Source organism: Taeniopygia guttata, chromosome 8 (genome assembly GCF_048771995.1).
Source record: "Taeniopygia guttata chromosome 8, bTaeGut7.mat, whole genome shotgun sequence".
Taxonomy (NCBI): domain Eukaryota; kingdom Metazoa; phylum Chordata; class Aves; order Passeriformes; family Estrildidae; genus Taeniopygia; species Taeniopygia guttata.
This window is the reverse complement of record NC_133033.1, coordinates 21,314,143-21,332,159: the sequence shown is the minus strand read 5'-3', so window position 1 is coordinate 21,332,159 and position 18,017 is coordinate 21,314,143. Positions and strand designations below refer to the sequence as shown.

General features: G+C 37.7%; 1 protein-coding gene and 1 long non-coding RNA gene across 4 annotated transcripts in view; one reads left to right on the top strand and one right to left on the bottom strand.

The window, feature by feature from the left end:
- LOC115496238 (uncharacterized) overlaps nucleotides 1-18,017 on the bottom strand; it is an 89,912-nt gene that overhangs the window by 11,918 nt on the left and 59,977 nt on the right. For both annotated transcript variants that reach the window (XR_012057121.1, XR_003961674.4), the window contains 2 exons: nucleotides 8,008-8,173; nucleotides 7,078-7,158 (listed from right to left, as the gene is read on the bottom strand). This is a non-coding gene — a long non-coding RNA (uncharacterized lncRNA). The remainder of the gene's footprint in view (nucleotides 1-7,077; nucleotides 7,159-8,007; nucleotides 8,174-18,017) is intronic.
- Nucleotides 1-18,017, top strand: part of NR5A2 (nuclear receptor subfamily 5 group A member 2) — an 89,022-nt gene that overhangs the window by 52,712 nt on the left and 18,293 nt on the right. For both annotated transcript variants that reach the window (XM_072932758.1, XM_002192969.7), the window contains one exon: nucleotides 8,511-8,658. In XM_072932758.1, coding sequence (XP_072788859.1) covers nucleotides 8,511-8,658 — 148 coding nt within the window. The remainder of the gene's footprint in view (nucleotides 1-8,510; nucleotides 8,659-18,017) is intronic.

Genomic DNA, 18,017 nt, shown 5'->3' with positions numbered 1-18,017 from the left:
TTCCTTGAAGAAACTCTTTTATGGACAAGGCTGGATGAGCTAACCAGAAGTTTTAAAATATCTAGAATTGCCAGAGCTACAAATCTTAAAATCATAGGATAATCCAGACTGGAAGGAATTTTAAGGAGTCCCCAGTCCAAACCTCTGCTCAAACCAGGTTTCTCAGGGCTTTGCCCAGTTGGGCTTTGAAAACATCCAAGAATGGAAACTGCAAAATTTTGTGTGCACCCAGTACCACTGCCTGACAATCTCCATGGGGAGAAAGTTTTTCCTTAGTTCTCCTATGAAGTTTTGGGGTTTTTTTCCAACTTACACCCAGTGCTTATAGCTCTCCTCCTCGAGCCCTGATGCAATGCAGAGCCCACGAGATCTTGTTAGGACAGACTGAGGCAAAGGGGGCACTGAGAACCTCAGCCTGGTATGTGCTTGCTGCCACAAAACCACCATCTGAATGCAGCTGCAGTAGCACAGTTTCCTGGTTTATCCCAGACTAGCAATTTAACATTCCTTGCAAGCTTCAACTACAGCTTTAACCCCTTTTTAACATTATCACTACAGCTTTAACCCTTTTTTAACATTATCACTCCATGGCAGTAGACATGGACAGTACTTCCACATCACCCATCCTGAGCCATTCCTGGCTTCAGCTGCTGTGCTCTGCTTTTGCACATCCCTGTTCAGTAGTGAGTTACTTTTTAAGACAAGTTGACCCAACACAACTGTCTCTTTTCCTAACTATCAAGGTGGTCCATCTTGGAAGCATTGACTCAGACTGTTGCACTCTTAGACACAACATCTGTTCAAATGTATTTATGAAAGGACAATTACAACTGTGTCTGTATACTCTGTAAAAACTGTAAAATAATTCTGGGAAGCCACACTTCTAGACCTGGGCATTTTGAGTCTTTGCTAGTGCACTATTCCTGCATACTTTCTGATTACTGTCCTGATCCTTTCAGTTCTCACAGAAGAGACAGGGAAAAACCATGCCACCATTTCATAAAAATTAGTTGATTAAGGTGTGGAAAGCACTCTGACACTTCTGATGAAAAGTGCTGTAGATGTTTTTATTTCTGCTACCAACAAAGCACTATGAGCAAAATTACAGTCAATCACCTGGCTTTCAAAGATAATAACTTTAAACTGAGAACCTGAGCTAGATTGCCAACTTTATTACCTGAGAGATCAAGATTATTGACACAAGTTAGCAAATTTAAGACCTGAGAAGCCTCACTCCTTGCTTTCTTTAATATATCCCACCATAAAAGCTACTCATAAACACTGTCCTTTTTACAAATCACCATCAAGGTGGAAGCTGTAAAGGGGGAACTTGCCATCACTTAATTAGAATATACCTTCTCTCTCCACTTAGACTGCACAGCCTGTTTCTCAGACACAAAAGCCAAACTTTATCCAGGTCCCCAGGGTGGTACCACTGTCAGTGCTGTAACTAGGTATCTAAAATGGGCTAGTAGTTAGAAGAACACTTGATAATTTTCAAACACACTGGCTCAAAACCCAGGCTCAAAACTTTAGGGCACTCCTATCACATTTCCATATATCTGCATTTCCCTCAAGCCACTGACTTATGGGTTTTACTCAGTGTCAATCCACTGTTCCCACTTTGATGGGGAAAAGGTGCAGTCAGCAACAAACTAGTAAGCTCTGGCCCTTGCATAAAAAGAGACTGTGTTTTGTTTTATTGTATTTTGTTATTTATTTGGGGTTTCATAAATGAAGCTCTTTTGTGTGTATGTGTTTCAAGAAAGCACTTTTTTCACATCATTACAATTCCTCAGCAGTTCCTCAGAAACAAGTTCCTCCCTGTGCTGCACACTTCATTTTCTGCACTAAGTACTGCCCCTCAGCAGTAGCAATTACCATTTCAAAAGGAAATAAAGTAGCACAAATGCATTTTACAACTCTCAAAATTTCATAATAGAAAACAGCTAAGGAGTGATTTGCAATGTGGTGGTTAATTGTAAATCATTGCCAATATGCTCTCCACATGCTGAGTTTTGTAGGCTTGCCATGTAGCATGTAATTTCAACAGACCATTTCTAATGATAGAATTTTAATTCCTCCAACTTGAGCACTTTCTCCTTGTATCTTCTACATGCGTAATACACTGCCAGCTTCCAAGACCCAGCACACATAAGCTAAAGCTCTGCACAGAATATTGTTGCTTCTGCACTTTCCTGCAACAGTCAATGCACAACACGTGAATTGTAGCCTCATCTGCTCCCTTTGTTCATACCTAAACTCTGCTCACAGTTGCCAAATATTCCCTCTACTGAGCTTGGCCAAAGCCTTTCCAATTAAAAAGGCCATCCAATAATGTGTCTAAATCTCAGACGTTTTTGAGATTGTTGAAACTATTGATTTAGTTGAAGTCATCACACAAACACATCTTTACATCTGGATTTCTATTCTAAAGCATAGCATCAGAGAAAGAGCATGAGATCTTGCTGGTGTTGTCAAGAAAGATCACCCTTGCAGAAGTATCACTGAAGTACAAAAGCACAAGAGTGTTAGAGGAGTGCCTGCAAAGGACATCTACAAGTCATAGGTATAGAAAGCTCATGGATACCTAGTGGAAACCTATTACTTCTTATATTTTTGGAAATTAGTATCTTTTTCCCATTCAATTTATGTTGTAGTCAGTGAGGCTTCATAGTTGTGGCGAGCACAAAAGAGCTATTAGCATTTGAGGGACAAATCTAGAAGTGTTTACATCAGCAAATAAACACAGGATTTGATTCAAGGAGGATACAAATGAGGTCAAACAATCACTATTTCACTATTCAGTATAGTATTAGATTTTTTGCACAGTTCCTTATTCTAGTGGTTTCTGCCTAAAGGAAAGTAAGGTTGTGGTAGTTGCTAAAATGGCCTTATGAAGATATGAAGATATTATGCTGGCTGCTCCTTAGGGATGAACTAGATGTTCTCAATTAAACCGGGTAAAACACATCAAAATTCAGTTATAACCATGAAAGGCCCTGAATTCATGTTTTTCCAAATATTTGTTACATATTTTGAGCCTTTTATGTAGCTGTGGACATACCTATGAACAACCTGATCCTAATTCACGTGTACTTTGCTGTGTTGCCATGAAACCATCATAGCGCTACATTTTTAATCTAAAATCCCTGTTCCAGTAAAAGTTCATGGAGAGAGCACCTGACACAAATCCTTGAACACCAGAACTCTTTCATTTTCCACACGCTAACTCTGTTGTCTTCATGGGAAACACATTTCTTTTGTATTTCATACACATGGCTCCCATCTGCAGGAAAGAAAACTAAAGTTATTTGCCTGGAATCTGGCAGCATTTCTTCAAGCCTGTTAGTTCTTCAAACCAGTCCCATGCTAGTGAACTAATCTGTCAACACAAACTCATGTAAAATACCACAGCTGATTTTAAGCTTGCCCAGCATGAAAGACAAAGTTGTTCAGAAAATCCATTTGAAGAAAGCACCACATGAGTCTGTCCCAACTGCCTACTGGAGTAGTGATAGTGATGGGATCCAAGGTGAGCACATCCAGCCTTGACTACACATTGATGGGAAAGGATTTAAAACAATAGAGCAGAAATTTGGGTACAATAAGAGGGTCTTGAAGGGGGAATTTATTTACATGGTTCAAAGATCCTGAAGAAGCAGTTTGAGTTAATACAGCCTTGTGAGATGTTACCCAGACATTCACAAAATATTTTCCAGTGGTTCTCTGTCTTCTGATAAACTTTACTGAATATCAAACACAGCAGTGATTTTTCTATCATCTCATCTCAATATTTAAAAAAACCATAAAAGTACCATTATAACACTTTGGTTAAGAAATGGATTCTATTGTACTCTGCAGTACTTTGGAGTGTTACTATTTGCATATTATAGTTAATTATCAAGCACCATATCATCCTAGGGGAAAGGGCCACTGGCAACTTAATTCATTATCTTCTATTATTGTGTCTCACATTAAAATGACAAGCATCTTATGCTGCATAAGTCAACAAAATTTTAATTAATATATCCAAACCTGATAACCAGCAGATACAAGCATATCTGTGGGTTTTGTCCATTCTGAAACCTTCTCAATTTTTGTATGTAGGCACCTCTTTAAGGTGTTTTCCATGTTTATTTGCTTAGAAATGTAACAGAAATGTTGTTTTTAATGAAATAATTATTTGAAATGTTCAAAATTAGTTTAATAACCACAGCAATTTCCAGTGAAACCTGTCTCTCAGGAAACAATGGAACAGTTGCAATAGCAAATGAGCTTGTTTGCTGTATACTGAACCCATGCTTCTGAGAAGAGACTCATCCACCCACTGAGCATCCACTTGAGCAGGGTCAGGGCTCAGGGACCCAGGGCAGGTCAGTGTGGGCCAGCCAAGGAGGGAGCACTGGGGGAGCAGCTCCCAGCAGCCAGAGGTGCTGGTCAGGGTTGCACCCCGTAGAACAGGAGGAGCAGGACACTCCCTTTGCTGTACCTGGGCACCCACTGCCTCTGCCTTCGGACTCCAAGCTCCCAGTAGTCTAATTTACTAAATCCAATATGAAATCAATCTTTTATTAACTTGGACTGCCTTAGTCTGCTAGGTTATACTGAATAGAGCTACAGCAGGGGCTTTATTCCTTACTTGTGCAATTCCTATCTGGCTGAAAGGAATGGCATTCAGGGGTACTCAGCACCTGGCACCACCATCAAAAAGAAAAATTATTCTAATCATATTCTGGATACAATTTCAAGCTTGCTGAAGCATTGAAAGGGATGGTGCAGTTCCACACAATATTTCCCCATGATACCACAGTAATATTCTAGAAATCAAACACTCCTTAATTTTAGAAGAAAAAGGGAACTTTATTCCACTATTAACTTTAGACTGTTTTACAAGCACAGAGGTGATACCAGAAACCACCACCTAATTCCACCAGAGAAATTACGGAGCCCAGTAATTTGTCTTCAAACATCTTTAATTACCATGAAACACCATTTGCAAAACAAAAAAACCACAGGTGCTCCCTTTATTTTTGGCCTTCAGCCACAGCATTTATTTAGCCCAGGGTACAGGAGGAATTCCCACTTCTGTTTGTTCAGCCATAACTTCAGCCCATTGTTGTACTTCTAAATTAGGTTATGTGGAAGCTCTGACAAAGCTGCTGTTTTCAAAAAAGCCAAATAACATCCTCAACATCAAAATCAATGTGAAATGTAGTAGTATTAATTGGGATGCAAGAATATTTTAGTAATGGATTTGATTTTATTAAATGAAATCAATATACAATATGAAGTAAAACGTACAATATAAAGTAAACGCTAAGACTTCATTATGCAATTAAGCATTTTGCACAAAATCCAAGCTGGTTTAATCTTTGTCTTTTAAAAGTGCTTTTAATCATGTTGGAAGGTAAAAGAATTAATACACAATTTAGTATAAATTTCTGTATAAAGGACCAAGCAAGCAGAACAGTGTAGTCTTTAATGTGACCACTTTTTCAGAATAGACATTAACTGAGGCTTTTTCATGCACAGTTGCTTTTGTATAAACTGATTGACACCTTTGGGGGTCGTCTTTCCACTGACTCATAATTTTGCTCACTCTTGAAAAAAGCCTTCTGCACACCTACTATTCTCTAGTTAAAGCTGAAAATTCAACTCATCATATTTACACAATTAAAAAAAAAAATCCATTCTGCGTTGTTTTTAATTGCAAATCCTACTCAAGGGACCAATTCTCCTGCTTAGGAGGCAGCCCTGTGCCTTCTACTAGAGAACCAACTGCAGTCAATTATGGTAATGAAATGTCAATAAATATAAAAATTTAATACAGCCTGTTCCTGGTGAGTGGCAGATGAGGACTTGCCTCCCAGACAAATTTGCTGGTGCTGCAAATATTAAATGCACCTGAAAGAGGAGCAGGTTGCCTGAGAGCTCTCCAGTAGAGGGATGCTGGGAGATCCAGGCATCTACTGGGTTTTTCCATTATGGCATAATCGCTGCACTAAGCCCACTGATATTCTTGACACTCAGACATCTTAACTTCTTCTCATGAAGTGAGTAGCATATTTTCCCCACAAATTGGAAGCTCAGTAAGGGATTTGGAGCTTTTTGCCTCCCTCTTAACAATTACAAAAGAGATATTAAGTTATGAAATTTCATATTTATATGTGACCAGTTTCTCAATACAAAGTAGTTGAACCATGGCAATACATTAAATTGATCTTTAAGTAAAATATATTTGAGGTATGTTACTTTATTTTTTCATATTATTTATATAGATATATATACATAAAGAAATATGCCTAAATGCATCTATAGAAAGAGTGATAAATAAGAGATAAACTAGAAAGTACTTTTTGAAAGATGGATAAACTGGGATTTCTAAAGATCAGATCCTAGTTTTGCCACAGATTTCTTTGGTCCTGAGTAAGCAATTTAATGTCACTTCTACAAGTTTCCCCAGGTGTAAAAGAGAGCAATACAGGATTCTTCAGCATAATCCATTGATTTAATTGAAGCATCAACTCAACTCTAACTGCTCCAACACTGCAAAGCGTTGTTATTCTTAACCTCCATTCAAAAAGTGTAACCTCATTTTTCTTGTGCAGTTACCTCCAGTTTATAGGGAGCAATAAGAGTACATATAAACACAATCTCTTATTAAAAGTCTGTAACTAATTAATTATATTAAGGTCATTACCATGAAAAGTTAATTTCCATTTATTTTATCATCTTTCTATCTTTCCTTGCTGAAATTTTGTCAGGTTAAAAGTATGGGGTTTTTTTTCTTGTTTTACTGCTGTTTATACTTGAGTGAAATCAATTCAGTAGTTTTAAAGTAAAATAATTTTTAAAATAATTAAAAATCTAAATACATGTTACTTAACACAGTTCTTTTTAAAACAGGATTTTAAGGCATCAGAACCTGGAAAAACAAAATTTTGCAGTATTGGTTTGTTTCTTGTCGTGATACATCTCCATTCTTTATTAAATACTTTATTATGGAAAACCTTAGAGATAGGCTGAGAGCATTGATTCCATTAAACAAATTACTAATCCAAAGCAAGTACTTACCATGGTGCTTAGTCGTAATTTACAGCCAGACTTCACTTAGACGAAGTATGATTAGCAATTTCCCTGTTGTTCTGGAGGCTCCTACAAGAGAAAAGTGATGGTAATACTTGAGCATTTTGAAAATGTGCCACTGACCCATTGAGGTCTCAGCCAGTTGTCCAGGAGTGGTTCTGTGGGCAGCAAGCAGCACAGCAGGCCATGTCCATGGCACAGTGGCACTTCCAGGGGATGTGGAGCACTCTGATGAAAAGTGGGCTGAGCACTGAAGCTGAAGCTGCTGTTCAGGTCACTTCAGTTCTGATACAGCAGTTACACCCTGCTCCACACCAAGCCATTGCCCTGTCCTGGAGCCAGCCCACCCCAGCCCTCCCTTCACCTTCCCATCACAGCATTCCCACAGGCTGTGCCCTTCCCCACTGGTCGCCATCCCATGACAAAGCAGGCACACCTTCAGAGTGGCAAGGGCTGGGGCAGTCTCCTGCATGGAAGCATCCCTGCAATGGACTGGCAATAGCCAGAACAGTTTCAGTATGCTGGGCTTGGGGAGGTTGCCCAAGGTTCAAGGATCACCCAAGGATGAGTCAGCAATGGCAGGCCTTAAGTATACTGTGCTTGTGAATTTTCCCTATTTGAATAAGTGTATTAACTCCAGCTTTCTGTTGGATCTCTGCACACAAGGAAAGCTCCCAGGCAGGTCAGCCTGCCCCGCAGAGCCCAGAGCAGCACCACCTGTGTCCCTAGCCCAGGGGAAGGAGCTCTGTGCACTGCTGTCACTGCTGGGGACAGTGCAAGGGCAGCTGGGCTGTCACACACCTGCCACCCCTCCTTCCCTGCAGGGCAGCACTTGCCTGAACAAGTGCGTTCCAATCAACTCCAACTAACACAGGGATTTTGTGTAGCTGAGGAGAACAGCAACCACCCACACAATACCTCTGCTTCCTGTGGGAATACACCGACATTTCGGGGCCTGAATAGATCTTTCTGGCCAAGTTCTGGACACGGACTGTTTCCCATGAATATCATTGTGCCCCTCTGCAGCAGTATAGCCAGGGTAGGCACAAAGCTCACTCCATTAGTTGTTCTCTGCAGGATCATACTATTACAATGAGAACAGGAGACACCAAGTGAATAAAACTGAGATGTGGACAGCTACCAGTATCATAGGTAGCTATTTAAAGCTTCTAAAAAAAGCTAATACAGACAAACCAGCACTCACAGTGATGTCACGTACCATTAAGATAGATGACTTAATGTTATTTTCAATATATACCATTGTGTTAAAATTGGTTTATATATAAAATCATCTACACTGGTAACATCATTAAATTAAGAGTGATTTCTATATTCAGGAGTATCCTGGTTGTATATTATTGCTTGAAACATCCCAAAGTGTGGGCATGACAACCAGATAGGAATACAATTCTCTTTTACAGGTGGATTATTCTGTAATAGCATCTCAAGCTGGAGCCACCCTCAACAATCTTATGAGCCATGCACAAGAACTGGTAGCAAAGCTTCGTTCACTGCAGTTTGACCTACGAGAATTTGTCTGTCTCAAATTCCTGGTGCTGTTTAGTTTAGGTAGGTACACCCTAATTAATCTTCATACTGATTGTTTTTTTCTAAAAAGCATTGAAAGTATTTTGCTTTTCTTCAATTTTTTGTGAAACACATGATTTTGAAATATGTTTAATGAGGTTCGCAGTAATCTGAGGATAATGTTTTACTTATCAGTTGCAGGAAAATTTTGTATAAGGATTAAAAGCGTGTTTCCATGGAAATTACTCCTAAAACCCACAGAATTTTGTGGAGTATTATAAACCTTCTGTATTTTGGTATGTGAATACTGAATTTTCCAGAACAAGGATAAAATTCTATTAGACATCCTAGAGGACTGTGGAAAATAGAGATTGCCATGTTCTTCTGGGATATCGAATACAGTTATGTAAAGCACATGGAGTGGGGATATGGTTGAAATTTCCCTCTTATTCAAGGGCATCTGTGGTAAGTATAAACAATCTTCTTTGCATATGATGGCTGTCACACTGTAACCCATAAATCAGGAATGTATCTCATAGTTTTTTAAAAGTGATAGGGCCTCCTAAAGTGCAAATTAATGATAATAGCTTTAGGACAGATCTGGCTAGGAAATAACCTTTAAAGGGAAGATGGTTTTGTACTAGTGGAGAGGACAGAATGGGAAAGATACCTATGCAAGACAAATTAGTTAAACCAGTGCCCTCCAATAAATCAGTTGAGAAAAATCACTGGTGCCAAGAATAAAAAAGATCTTAGGGAGATGGATTCCTATTGACTTCATGGGAAGAGATTTTTCTACCTGTCCTCTGTCTCAGGTTTGCACTTTGTTGTAAAGCTGGTCTAAATGAACTTTGCCCGAGTGAGTGGCTTTTTTCTGGCAGACAGTTGAAAGGAGAAACTTAAAAACATAAATAAGGTCAGACCCAGCCATGCCTTCATAGCAAAACCTCCTGTTTTACTGAAAAGGTGTTTTTGTCTACAAAGACAGCAGGTGAGCCAAGGACACAATGAAAGATATCAGCAGTGATGACATTTAGTAATGCTTTCCTTTCATTTTCAGTTTTTAAAAAATTCTGTAAATTAATCAAGTTCTAAAAATAAATTATTGTGATACAATTGCAAGTATACTAAAAGAGATACTTTGTTCACACTGTAGGTCTTAATTACAGTCTTAAATATATCCCTCCTAGGTGTTACAGAATTTGAACCTGCTTGAGAAAATTTTAGATAAAGCTCCATTTAAACATAGGGAAGATAAAAGACCAATACTTCAGAGGTATAGGGGACAGAACATGAAGAAGATAGAAAATATTTTACAAATTATAATGAAATTAGAATGATGCTAATGGAATAGTTCATTCTGAGGTATGTCCATTTTGAATCCTAGGAAGAGATGATGGATTTCCTTGGTAACTATTAACATTTTGTATTCAGGGCTTCATTGCTTAAATATCTTAAATTCAGAGAAGTGAAAGCAAACCATCTGTTGCAGAAATTATGTTTTATTAATTAATCTGATGGATAACAAGAATTTATATTTCCTAATTCCTCATAAGTAGGTTTTTCAGTCATTATACAGTGGCACAAATAAAGCCTGTAGCTTTCTTCTTATAAAATATTCAGCAAATTCATGTCAGTTCAGAAACATTTTAAATTAGCTGAATAAATGAAATGTATTTGGAAAATTCTCACATTTAGGAGGGTTTTTATTTAATGATTTTCATCAGCTGTTCTGGTACTTTTCACTGATTTAGGAATCATTCTCACACCTCTAGCTCTTCTATTTCTGCCAGGTACCATGCTCAACTTCTGAAGCACTTGGGTAGGAATAACCTGCAAACTTGTACCAAGCCAACTTAGCCAGTTTTTCTCTCATTTATGCTACTATAAAACAAGCTAATTTTGCTGCTAATAGGAATCTTGTATTCACATCACTTGCATGTAAAAGTGATGTAGCTAAGACACGTCCAACACCTTTGAAATCTATTAGTTCATTATTTAGCATACTGCAGAATTCCATTTGCTAGTAGTCAGAGCTAGATGTTACTCTGCAAAGAGTAAAATGTAAAGATGTTACACTTGACCCACAGGAGAGAGGCAAATACTTAATGAGAAGGATTGAAATGACAAGACTGAAATGAAAAACACAGTTACCCTTTCCAGCTTATTACTTAAGTTTCTGCCCAAAAGAACAAATGAATCATGTAGCTGAAATTAATAAGATACCTCACAGCCTAAGAGCAAGTCAGATTTAGAAGACATTGAAGTGTCTAACAATGCTGGTAGGCATTCAACAGGGCTGTCAGAAGTAGCTAAGCATTAAATTCTACATAAATAACTAGGAGCAATTACTCTACCTAAGTATCTAGGTGCATTTAGCACATACCTACATCTCCTAGGCATCTCTACAGAAAACTGGTCCTAATGCCAATAATGTATCACTTAATAAAAAATATTTTTAAAAAACCTCAGCTGTTGACAATCTGGCCCTGTAATGTTTAATGGAATAAAAAGTGCTTCAAGACATAGCCTTTTTACATTTCTGAGGATGTTCATATGAGTGTTAACCAAGCCATTGAAACCTTTTACTTTTGTTCTTTAGTCCAGTACTTGATTGAAAAATAAATGTTTACTGTAAAGCCTCTCAAAGGCAATATGAAGTCATTAATCCACAGAATTAATTAATTGAGAAGAAGTTGTTTGATTTTTTATAACTATATAGATATGAGACTGCCTTGTAAAGCTCTTTGTTATTCATGGCTGTATCATCCTGTCTGTCTCTCTAAAAGACAGCTATCTCCTTTAGGGCAAAGAATTTGGTCTCTGCCTTTTTTCTTAACATTTCAGAAATTATTATCTTAGTAAACTAACAGTAAAGCCACGTTCAAAACCCAAAGTAATTTTTCAAAATAGAATTAAACTATATCAGTTTTGCTTGCAAGATTTTAAATTAAAGAGGTAATTGTTCGTTATCTACTCGCAAGGAGTTCCACAGGGTTTATACAGTAAAATCCTTTTGATTTTTGGCAGCATCAAAGAAGATGCTGCTGAGGCTTAGCCAGATGCATATAAAGTGGAGCTGTTGTGGCTGGCAGCGCACAACTCCTGCAGCCACACTGCACGGCCCCATCCTGCTGAGCGGGACCCCAGGCACAGGAGCTCCGGTCCTTCCTCCAGGGCCACCTGCTCTGCCTGGGACCCTCTGACCAATACTGCCAACCACATAATAGTACTGTTGATTCAGCACTTATTCAATGAGCCAGAATAGTTTGGTAAATAGTCTCTTAACTGTGATAGCTCTTTAGTTCAGTGCTATAGAAAAGTTAAATATGTAGAACGACATAATTTTTACATTCCGTCTCTCAGTTGTAAAAAGCAAATGTCTTTACAGGTAGCTAGTTCTTACCTCCCTGTACATAAAAGTCTTTCATTGCAGTTCCCCGTGCCAACCCTTCTTTGACTGATTTTTACATTATATTTGCAAACCCCAAAGAAAGTCTGTTTTCTGGGGCATAATTTCTTTGATTTCACATATGGAGATTTTCTCCCCTTAATTCCACCTTAGAGAGTGAAGTAATCAATATGTCAAACCACAATTTAATTCAGGTATGTCAGCCAATTTTTTTTTTGCAATATAAAGATAGGTGAATTAAAAACAAACAAACAAACAAACAAACAAAACAAAGCTCGACTTCTTAGTTGCATTTGACAGGTTTCCTCCAATGAAGAAGAACCAACATGGATATGATAATGCAGCAACTGTAGTCACACCATTGATGGGAAGTTAGTGGCCAGGCAAAAATAGGAAAAAATAAAGCAATCTTTGACCAACTTGAGTGTTAAACCTACTTTTAACAATACTTTATGAGCTCATGTCCAACACATGGAATGTGAACGTCTGAGAAAGATGCTGATCACACAGTTCTGCAACTGTTTATCAGATTCACCCCTAAATACAATAAACATTTCTAGCTTTCTTAGAGTTGGCTAAATTGAGGATAATGTGAATTCTTTGCCCTAATCGCAGAGTAAAAATACACCGAATTTTTCTATAGCATGTAACCAATACAGCCTGCTGTACACATTATCAAAAAGTAGACCAGAAACTAAATACAAATTATTTGTCTTTAATAACTGCTGGCTTGAATCAAGAAACATTATGGATAGAAAAAGCAAATGTGTCAGTTTATAAAGCTCTTTGAATTTTCATTACCAATTTGACATTAGCTGGGAAATTCCTTTCTTTCCTTGTCATAAATCAGAATTAGAAATAAAACAAATAAACAAAACCAACAAATTGCCCCACGTGTGCTGTTGAATTGTCTAATTCTGGGGCTGAAATAGATTTATATGCTCCACTGGGAGATGCAATTTTGACCTCGCTAAAGCCAAGAGAACTTTACTCTTTTTTTATGGGAGTCAAAATCTGCTTCCCTATCACAAAACAAAATTCAAAAGGAATCTTCACCAATTAGATTTGACAAATAACTATATTGAAATGATGCTTAAAGAACCAAATGAGTGCCTTAAATGGGATCTTTTCTGTCATGTTCATTTTACCATCCAGTAGCTTTACGGGCTGATCATTTAACCTGAAATCAGTCATTGCTTTCTCTTTAAAAAACTTCCCATTTGTGCTGCTAGTTTTAATCATGTGAACTCAGCAAGGATGATTTTTCAAACTCCCATCAGAGCAGTTTGTAAAGTGAAATGCCAGTAAGAAAAAGTTAGACATGGTTTGACCCATGTCCAGGCACTTGTTGGCTGCAGAGCTGAATGCTGGACTAGGGAGCCCCTAACTGGTACTGCTCCCTGATCACTGTCAGGACGCAGACAAATGTACTTCATTTGAGAAATTAAGGCTTTATCAATGGATAAATAATTGCAGAGCCACTATTGATCTCACATCCCACTTAACGTGAGACAAGAGGGTCCAGTAAAAATAATAAACATTTAATTGTGGTAGACATCAAACAATGGGTTCTTGCTTAAGCAACAGAAAAAAAAAAACCCTAGCAAAAAAGAACTCAGCTTTTAAACAAACCACAGTCTTACTAAAGCAGAAAATTCAGCAGAAGTTCATCTAGATCTGCAACACTCCATTCTCATTTCTGTTAAAATGAGAGGAATATTAGCAGGTTAAGAGGAATATTAGAAAAGGAATCTTTGCTTGCTTTTAGCCTCCATAAAGCTTTTAGTCTCAGAGCTGAGATGGGAGAAGGTATTTGAAGTCCGAGCCCCTACCATCTGCAAATATAGAAAATAAATGTGCCTGTTTAGATCCTAATGCAGATGAAAAAGGCTGAAATGAAGCATATTCAAGGCAGACTCTACCCCCAGCACTCACAAGACTAGAAGCTATTCCCTTCAAACACACACTCAGGAAACAGAAGCACAAAGCCTGCCTGTGCTCCATTCCACCTGGTGCAGTAACTCCCATCAATGCAGTTACACAACAATTTGCCACTGAGAAAAACAGCTATTGCACTTTTTAATGTACTTTATGTAATACTGTTGTTCTAGTAATTGTTCTATTAGATTTACAGACCAGCAGAATCTCTGCCTCAGGGAGCTTGCAGTCTAAATACACAGAAAATATTTTAAAAATACAGTAGCAAATTATGATGAAACATGAGCTTGTCAATACTTTCACTTCCGTAACTTTTGCTGAGAGTTTAGTATCATACTTATGCAGACAGGAAAATAAGTGTGTAAGCATCAGCTGGAGGTAATATAACAGGGAATGTTGACTAAATTTTTGTACTAATTATGATAGTTAAGAGCACACAAACAAATATAATGGGAGAATGAAATGAGGGAATTAGTGAGGCAGAGGTTTTATCAAACAAAAAGGAGAACAGGAAAGAAGACCAGAAACTTAGACAAGAATCAATTCATGCAGAGTTACAGATAACTAAGTGTGCTAAGTATATAAAGATATATCCTGGCAAATTTTGCATGAAAATCTTGATTACAGATAAAGATGAAGTAGTTGCTGTGAATTTGAAGTGAGAAGCATTACATGACAGTCTGCCTTGGCAAGCCAGTGCAAGTCACTAATGGAGAGCTTATCCAGGCATGGATTTGTCATTACAGATGACTTCTCACTCACGGGGACAAACAGTACTTAGGGTTTAATGCCTTCTTCAAAGTGGTCACTCTTGCTGTTTTTACTTTTGGGAGTTTGTAAATATACAACTAATTTTTAGCCAAATAGTTAGGTCTTGTTAGACCTCAATAGGTCTTGTTATATATGTGTTGTTTATAACACATGTGTTTAGTTTTAGTTGGGCTGTCATAACGAGGTGGTTTTATTTTAACCATTGGCAGTTTTCTTAGATTACCCATTCTGTTACCCAAGGATGTCTGTACAAATGCACCTGGTAAACACCAGTAAACCAGCAGTCCAGGGGTTCTGGAAGCACTCTGGCACAGCTTTCAGGACATTACATCTGATTTTAGAAAAATACTTACTGCATACCTGTCTGATTCAGGCTGTCTCAACCCTAATGTCCACCCAGAGTACGTACTGGAGCCTAATACTGGCAAAGAAACACTTCCTAAACTTTATGAAATCATTTGGAATTCAGGAAGGACCGATTAGTATTCAAGAGTTGCAACTGCTCAATATTTATACCAGAGAGACTTGGCAGAAGCAAATAAAGGTACATAAAGCTGATGCTTGTCTTAATTAAGTGCAGTATAATATGTGTTGGGGATATTTTTCTTAGTGAAGAGAGCAGTTTAGCAATGACCAGCTATAACTCATTCTGAAGTTCAGAGTTTAAAACTAATCAATATGTATTTATAACAAGGGAAGAACTAAACATAATTTATTATTAGCTGACAGCTAACTAATAGATAAAATCAAGATTTAAGTACCTTTCACATACCAATTTCTGACACAAAAATTGCTCCCTTGGATTCTGAGTGGTTTTTTGCATCATTTCAAATAGACTTTTTGAAATTATTGTCTCATATGCAAAGTACCTGGGAGCGAACACAAAAAATTGGAGAACGAGATATCTAGCTAGGATAATCCTTTCACTGTGACAAACTTATCAATAGGAACATATCCCAGTTTTATGATGAGGAATCCTTAATGACAGGTGACATTTTAAAATGCTCCTTTAAAGTACACAGTCTCCAGATGTGCTGATGAACAGGTATTGACTGGCAGACAATGCAGGGATCACAGGCATAGTCCCAGCACACCCAGCCCAGGCTTCCTTCAGATGTCACTATAAAAAGTTTTGAAAGAGAATGAAGAAGGTAGATAAATAGACCTGGCATATTAAGCATGAGAGGCAGAAAGGAGAAAGTGGAAAAGAACTTGGTCTGGAAATATGGTGGGTGGGAAATGGAGATGGCATTCCAGGCAAGTCCAGGGCAGAAGATGACCTTGTGACACTGAATGACAGATGACAGGTAAGGCCGGAACAGCCACAAGGCCTTGAAAGTGAACGTGGCAGGGAAAGGAATGTGGCAGGGAAAGGAAAGTTGCCAAGACGGAGAAGCAATGAATAGGAAGGGTACCTTGGCAGCACCGTTTGCCACTGCCAAAGGATGAAATGCTGGGGCACTGAGATGTGATCTGCTGAAGCAACATGTGTCTGTTAAAAAATTAATCAACTAAACAATGTCCTCTGAGCACATCCCATGGAAGTCAGTGAGAATACATTTGCAGGATTAACTCTGTAACATCAGGTTAGGAAAAACTGCATTCAGAATACAAAAATTTCAAGGTGAGGATCATTGTCTTTTGGAAGATATCATCTCTGGATATAATGAAAGCTCTGCTTCTTTAAATATGAAGTCAAGGTGCTTCTCTAAATTATTATGACAGAGAGTTCAGTCCAAAGTTACAGACTTGATGCCCAACCATTGGATGGAAACTTATGGCTTGCAGTGTGCAGAAGACTGAAAGAGGTAACAATTATGATTATAGGGGTCCTTTCTTGTCCCTAAATAGTCAAGCAGTTGAAATTGATCATGCTTTCTAATTTCAGGTTTTACAAATATTTCTGCATTTGAAAAATTCAAATTTGGTAGCTTTTAATGCAAACAGTTATCAGCAATCTCACATAGTCCCTCAGTGCTGGGTGTTCCACACTGCCCTGGAAATCAGGGATCCATTTCTTACCAGAGATGATGAGGGCCAGCAGGACGTTAAACAGCCAGTCTGCTCCTGGAACATTTAACTCTTCTCTGGATCTCAGGCAAAGCAGCCAGGCTACTCCACTCTGCCACTAGAAGAGCTATTCCACTTTTCTACTTTAACCCTCTGGGAAAGTAAAGCAAATGAATATGGACAAAACCTCATTTCAGAATAATCTCATGAGGGATGTTCTCCTTTCATGGATACAGCATTGCTCAACAGAGAAATCAACCCTTTCGTCTCTGCTTCTCACTTCATTACTTTGAAGTCCCTAAAATAATATCTCAACTATGCAATCTGGTAAACAAAAGGAATAGTTTTCTATCTTTGTAAACAGTGGTGAAATCCAGAGTATTAAAGATACTTTGTAGAGTAGAGGCAGATTGGAACAACACAGATTGAAATCTCTACAGATTCTATAACAAACAACATTTTAAAATTATTCTGATTTACAATATCTTGATTAAATTTTAAGAAAATTTGATCCTTTCCTTTATAAATCACTTAGTAGTTCCGTGATGTATTTTTTGCATGAAAGTAGTTCTTTGATGCATTTTCAGGGTCTAAAACTTTGACAATTCATCTTTTGAGGGACTATTTTAGAAGTGTATTTAGCACATGCACGAAAAGTTGGAGGGTTTTTTTGCCCTGGCTTTTATTTCTTTATGGAAAAATGAAAACAAAAACATATTAATTTCTCTTACCTGTCAAAATCCATAGAAAAGCCAAACAATTAAAAGTTGATCCTTACATTTCTTTAAGATGTTAAATGATACATAGAGTAATGACTTTGACAATATTTTGCTCCTAAGAACATTATTTCAGTGAGCTGACAAGTTTTAGTCCATCCTCTTCTGCAGGTTGCACACAAGTGCAGGCAGTACCAAAGAAAGTAGGACAGTGTCTATCTTCCAGGTATCTGTCTTAATGAAATCTACAATCAATGGTTTTGGGGAAAAAAGTATGTAATATAAAAGGAATTAAATACAAATTCTGGGGATATGAGGAACAATTCAAAATTAAACCAATATTTCTTAATAAATAAAATTTTAATCATTCATCTCAGTCATGCACGTAGGAGTAGTGAATGATAAAATTCTCCCAGGAATCCCAGAGAAACCCTTCTGTTTCATGGCTTATTGAGTTTTTTGAATAAACTACACATAATTATAGAGGAAAGTTAATAATTCCTGTTGATTTGTTCCTGATTTTATTTCATTAAATGCAATGAATGCTGCAAATT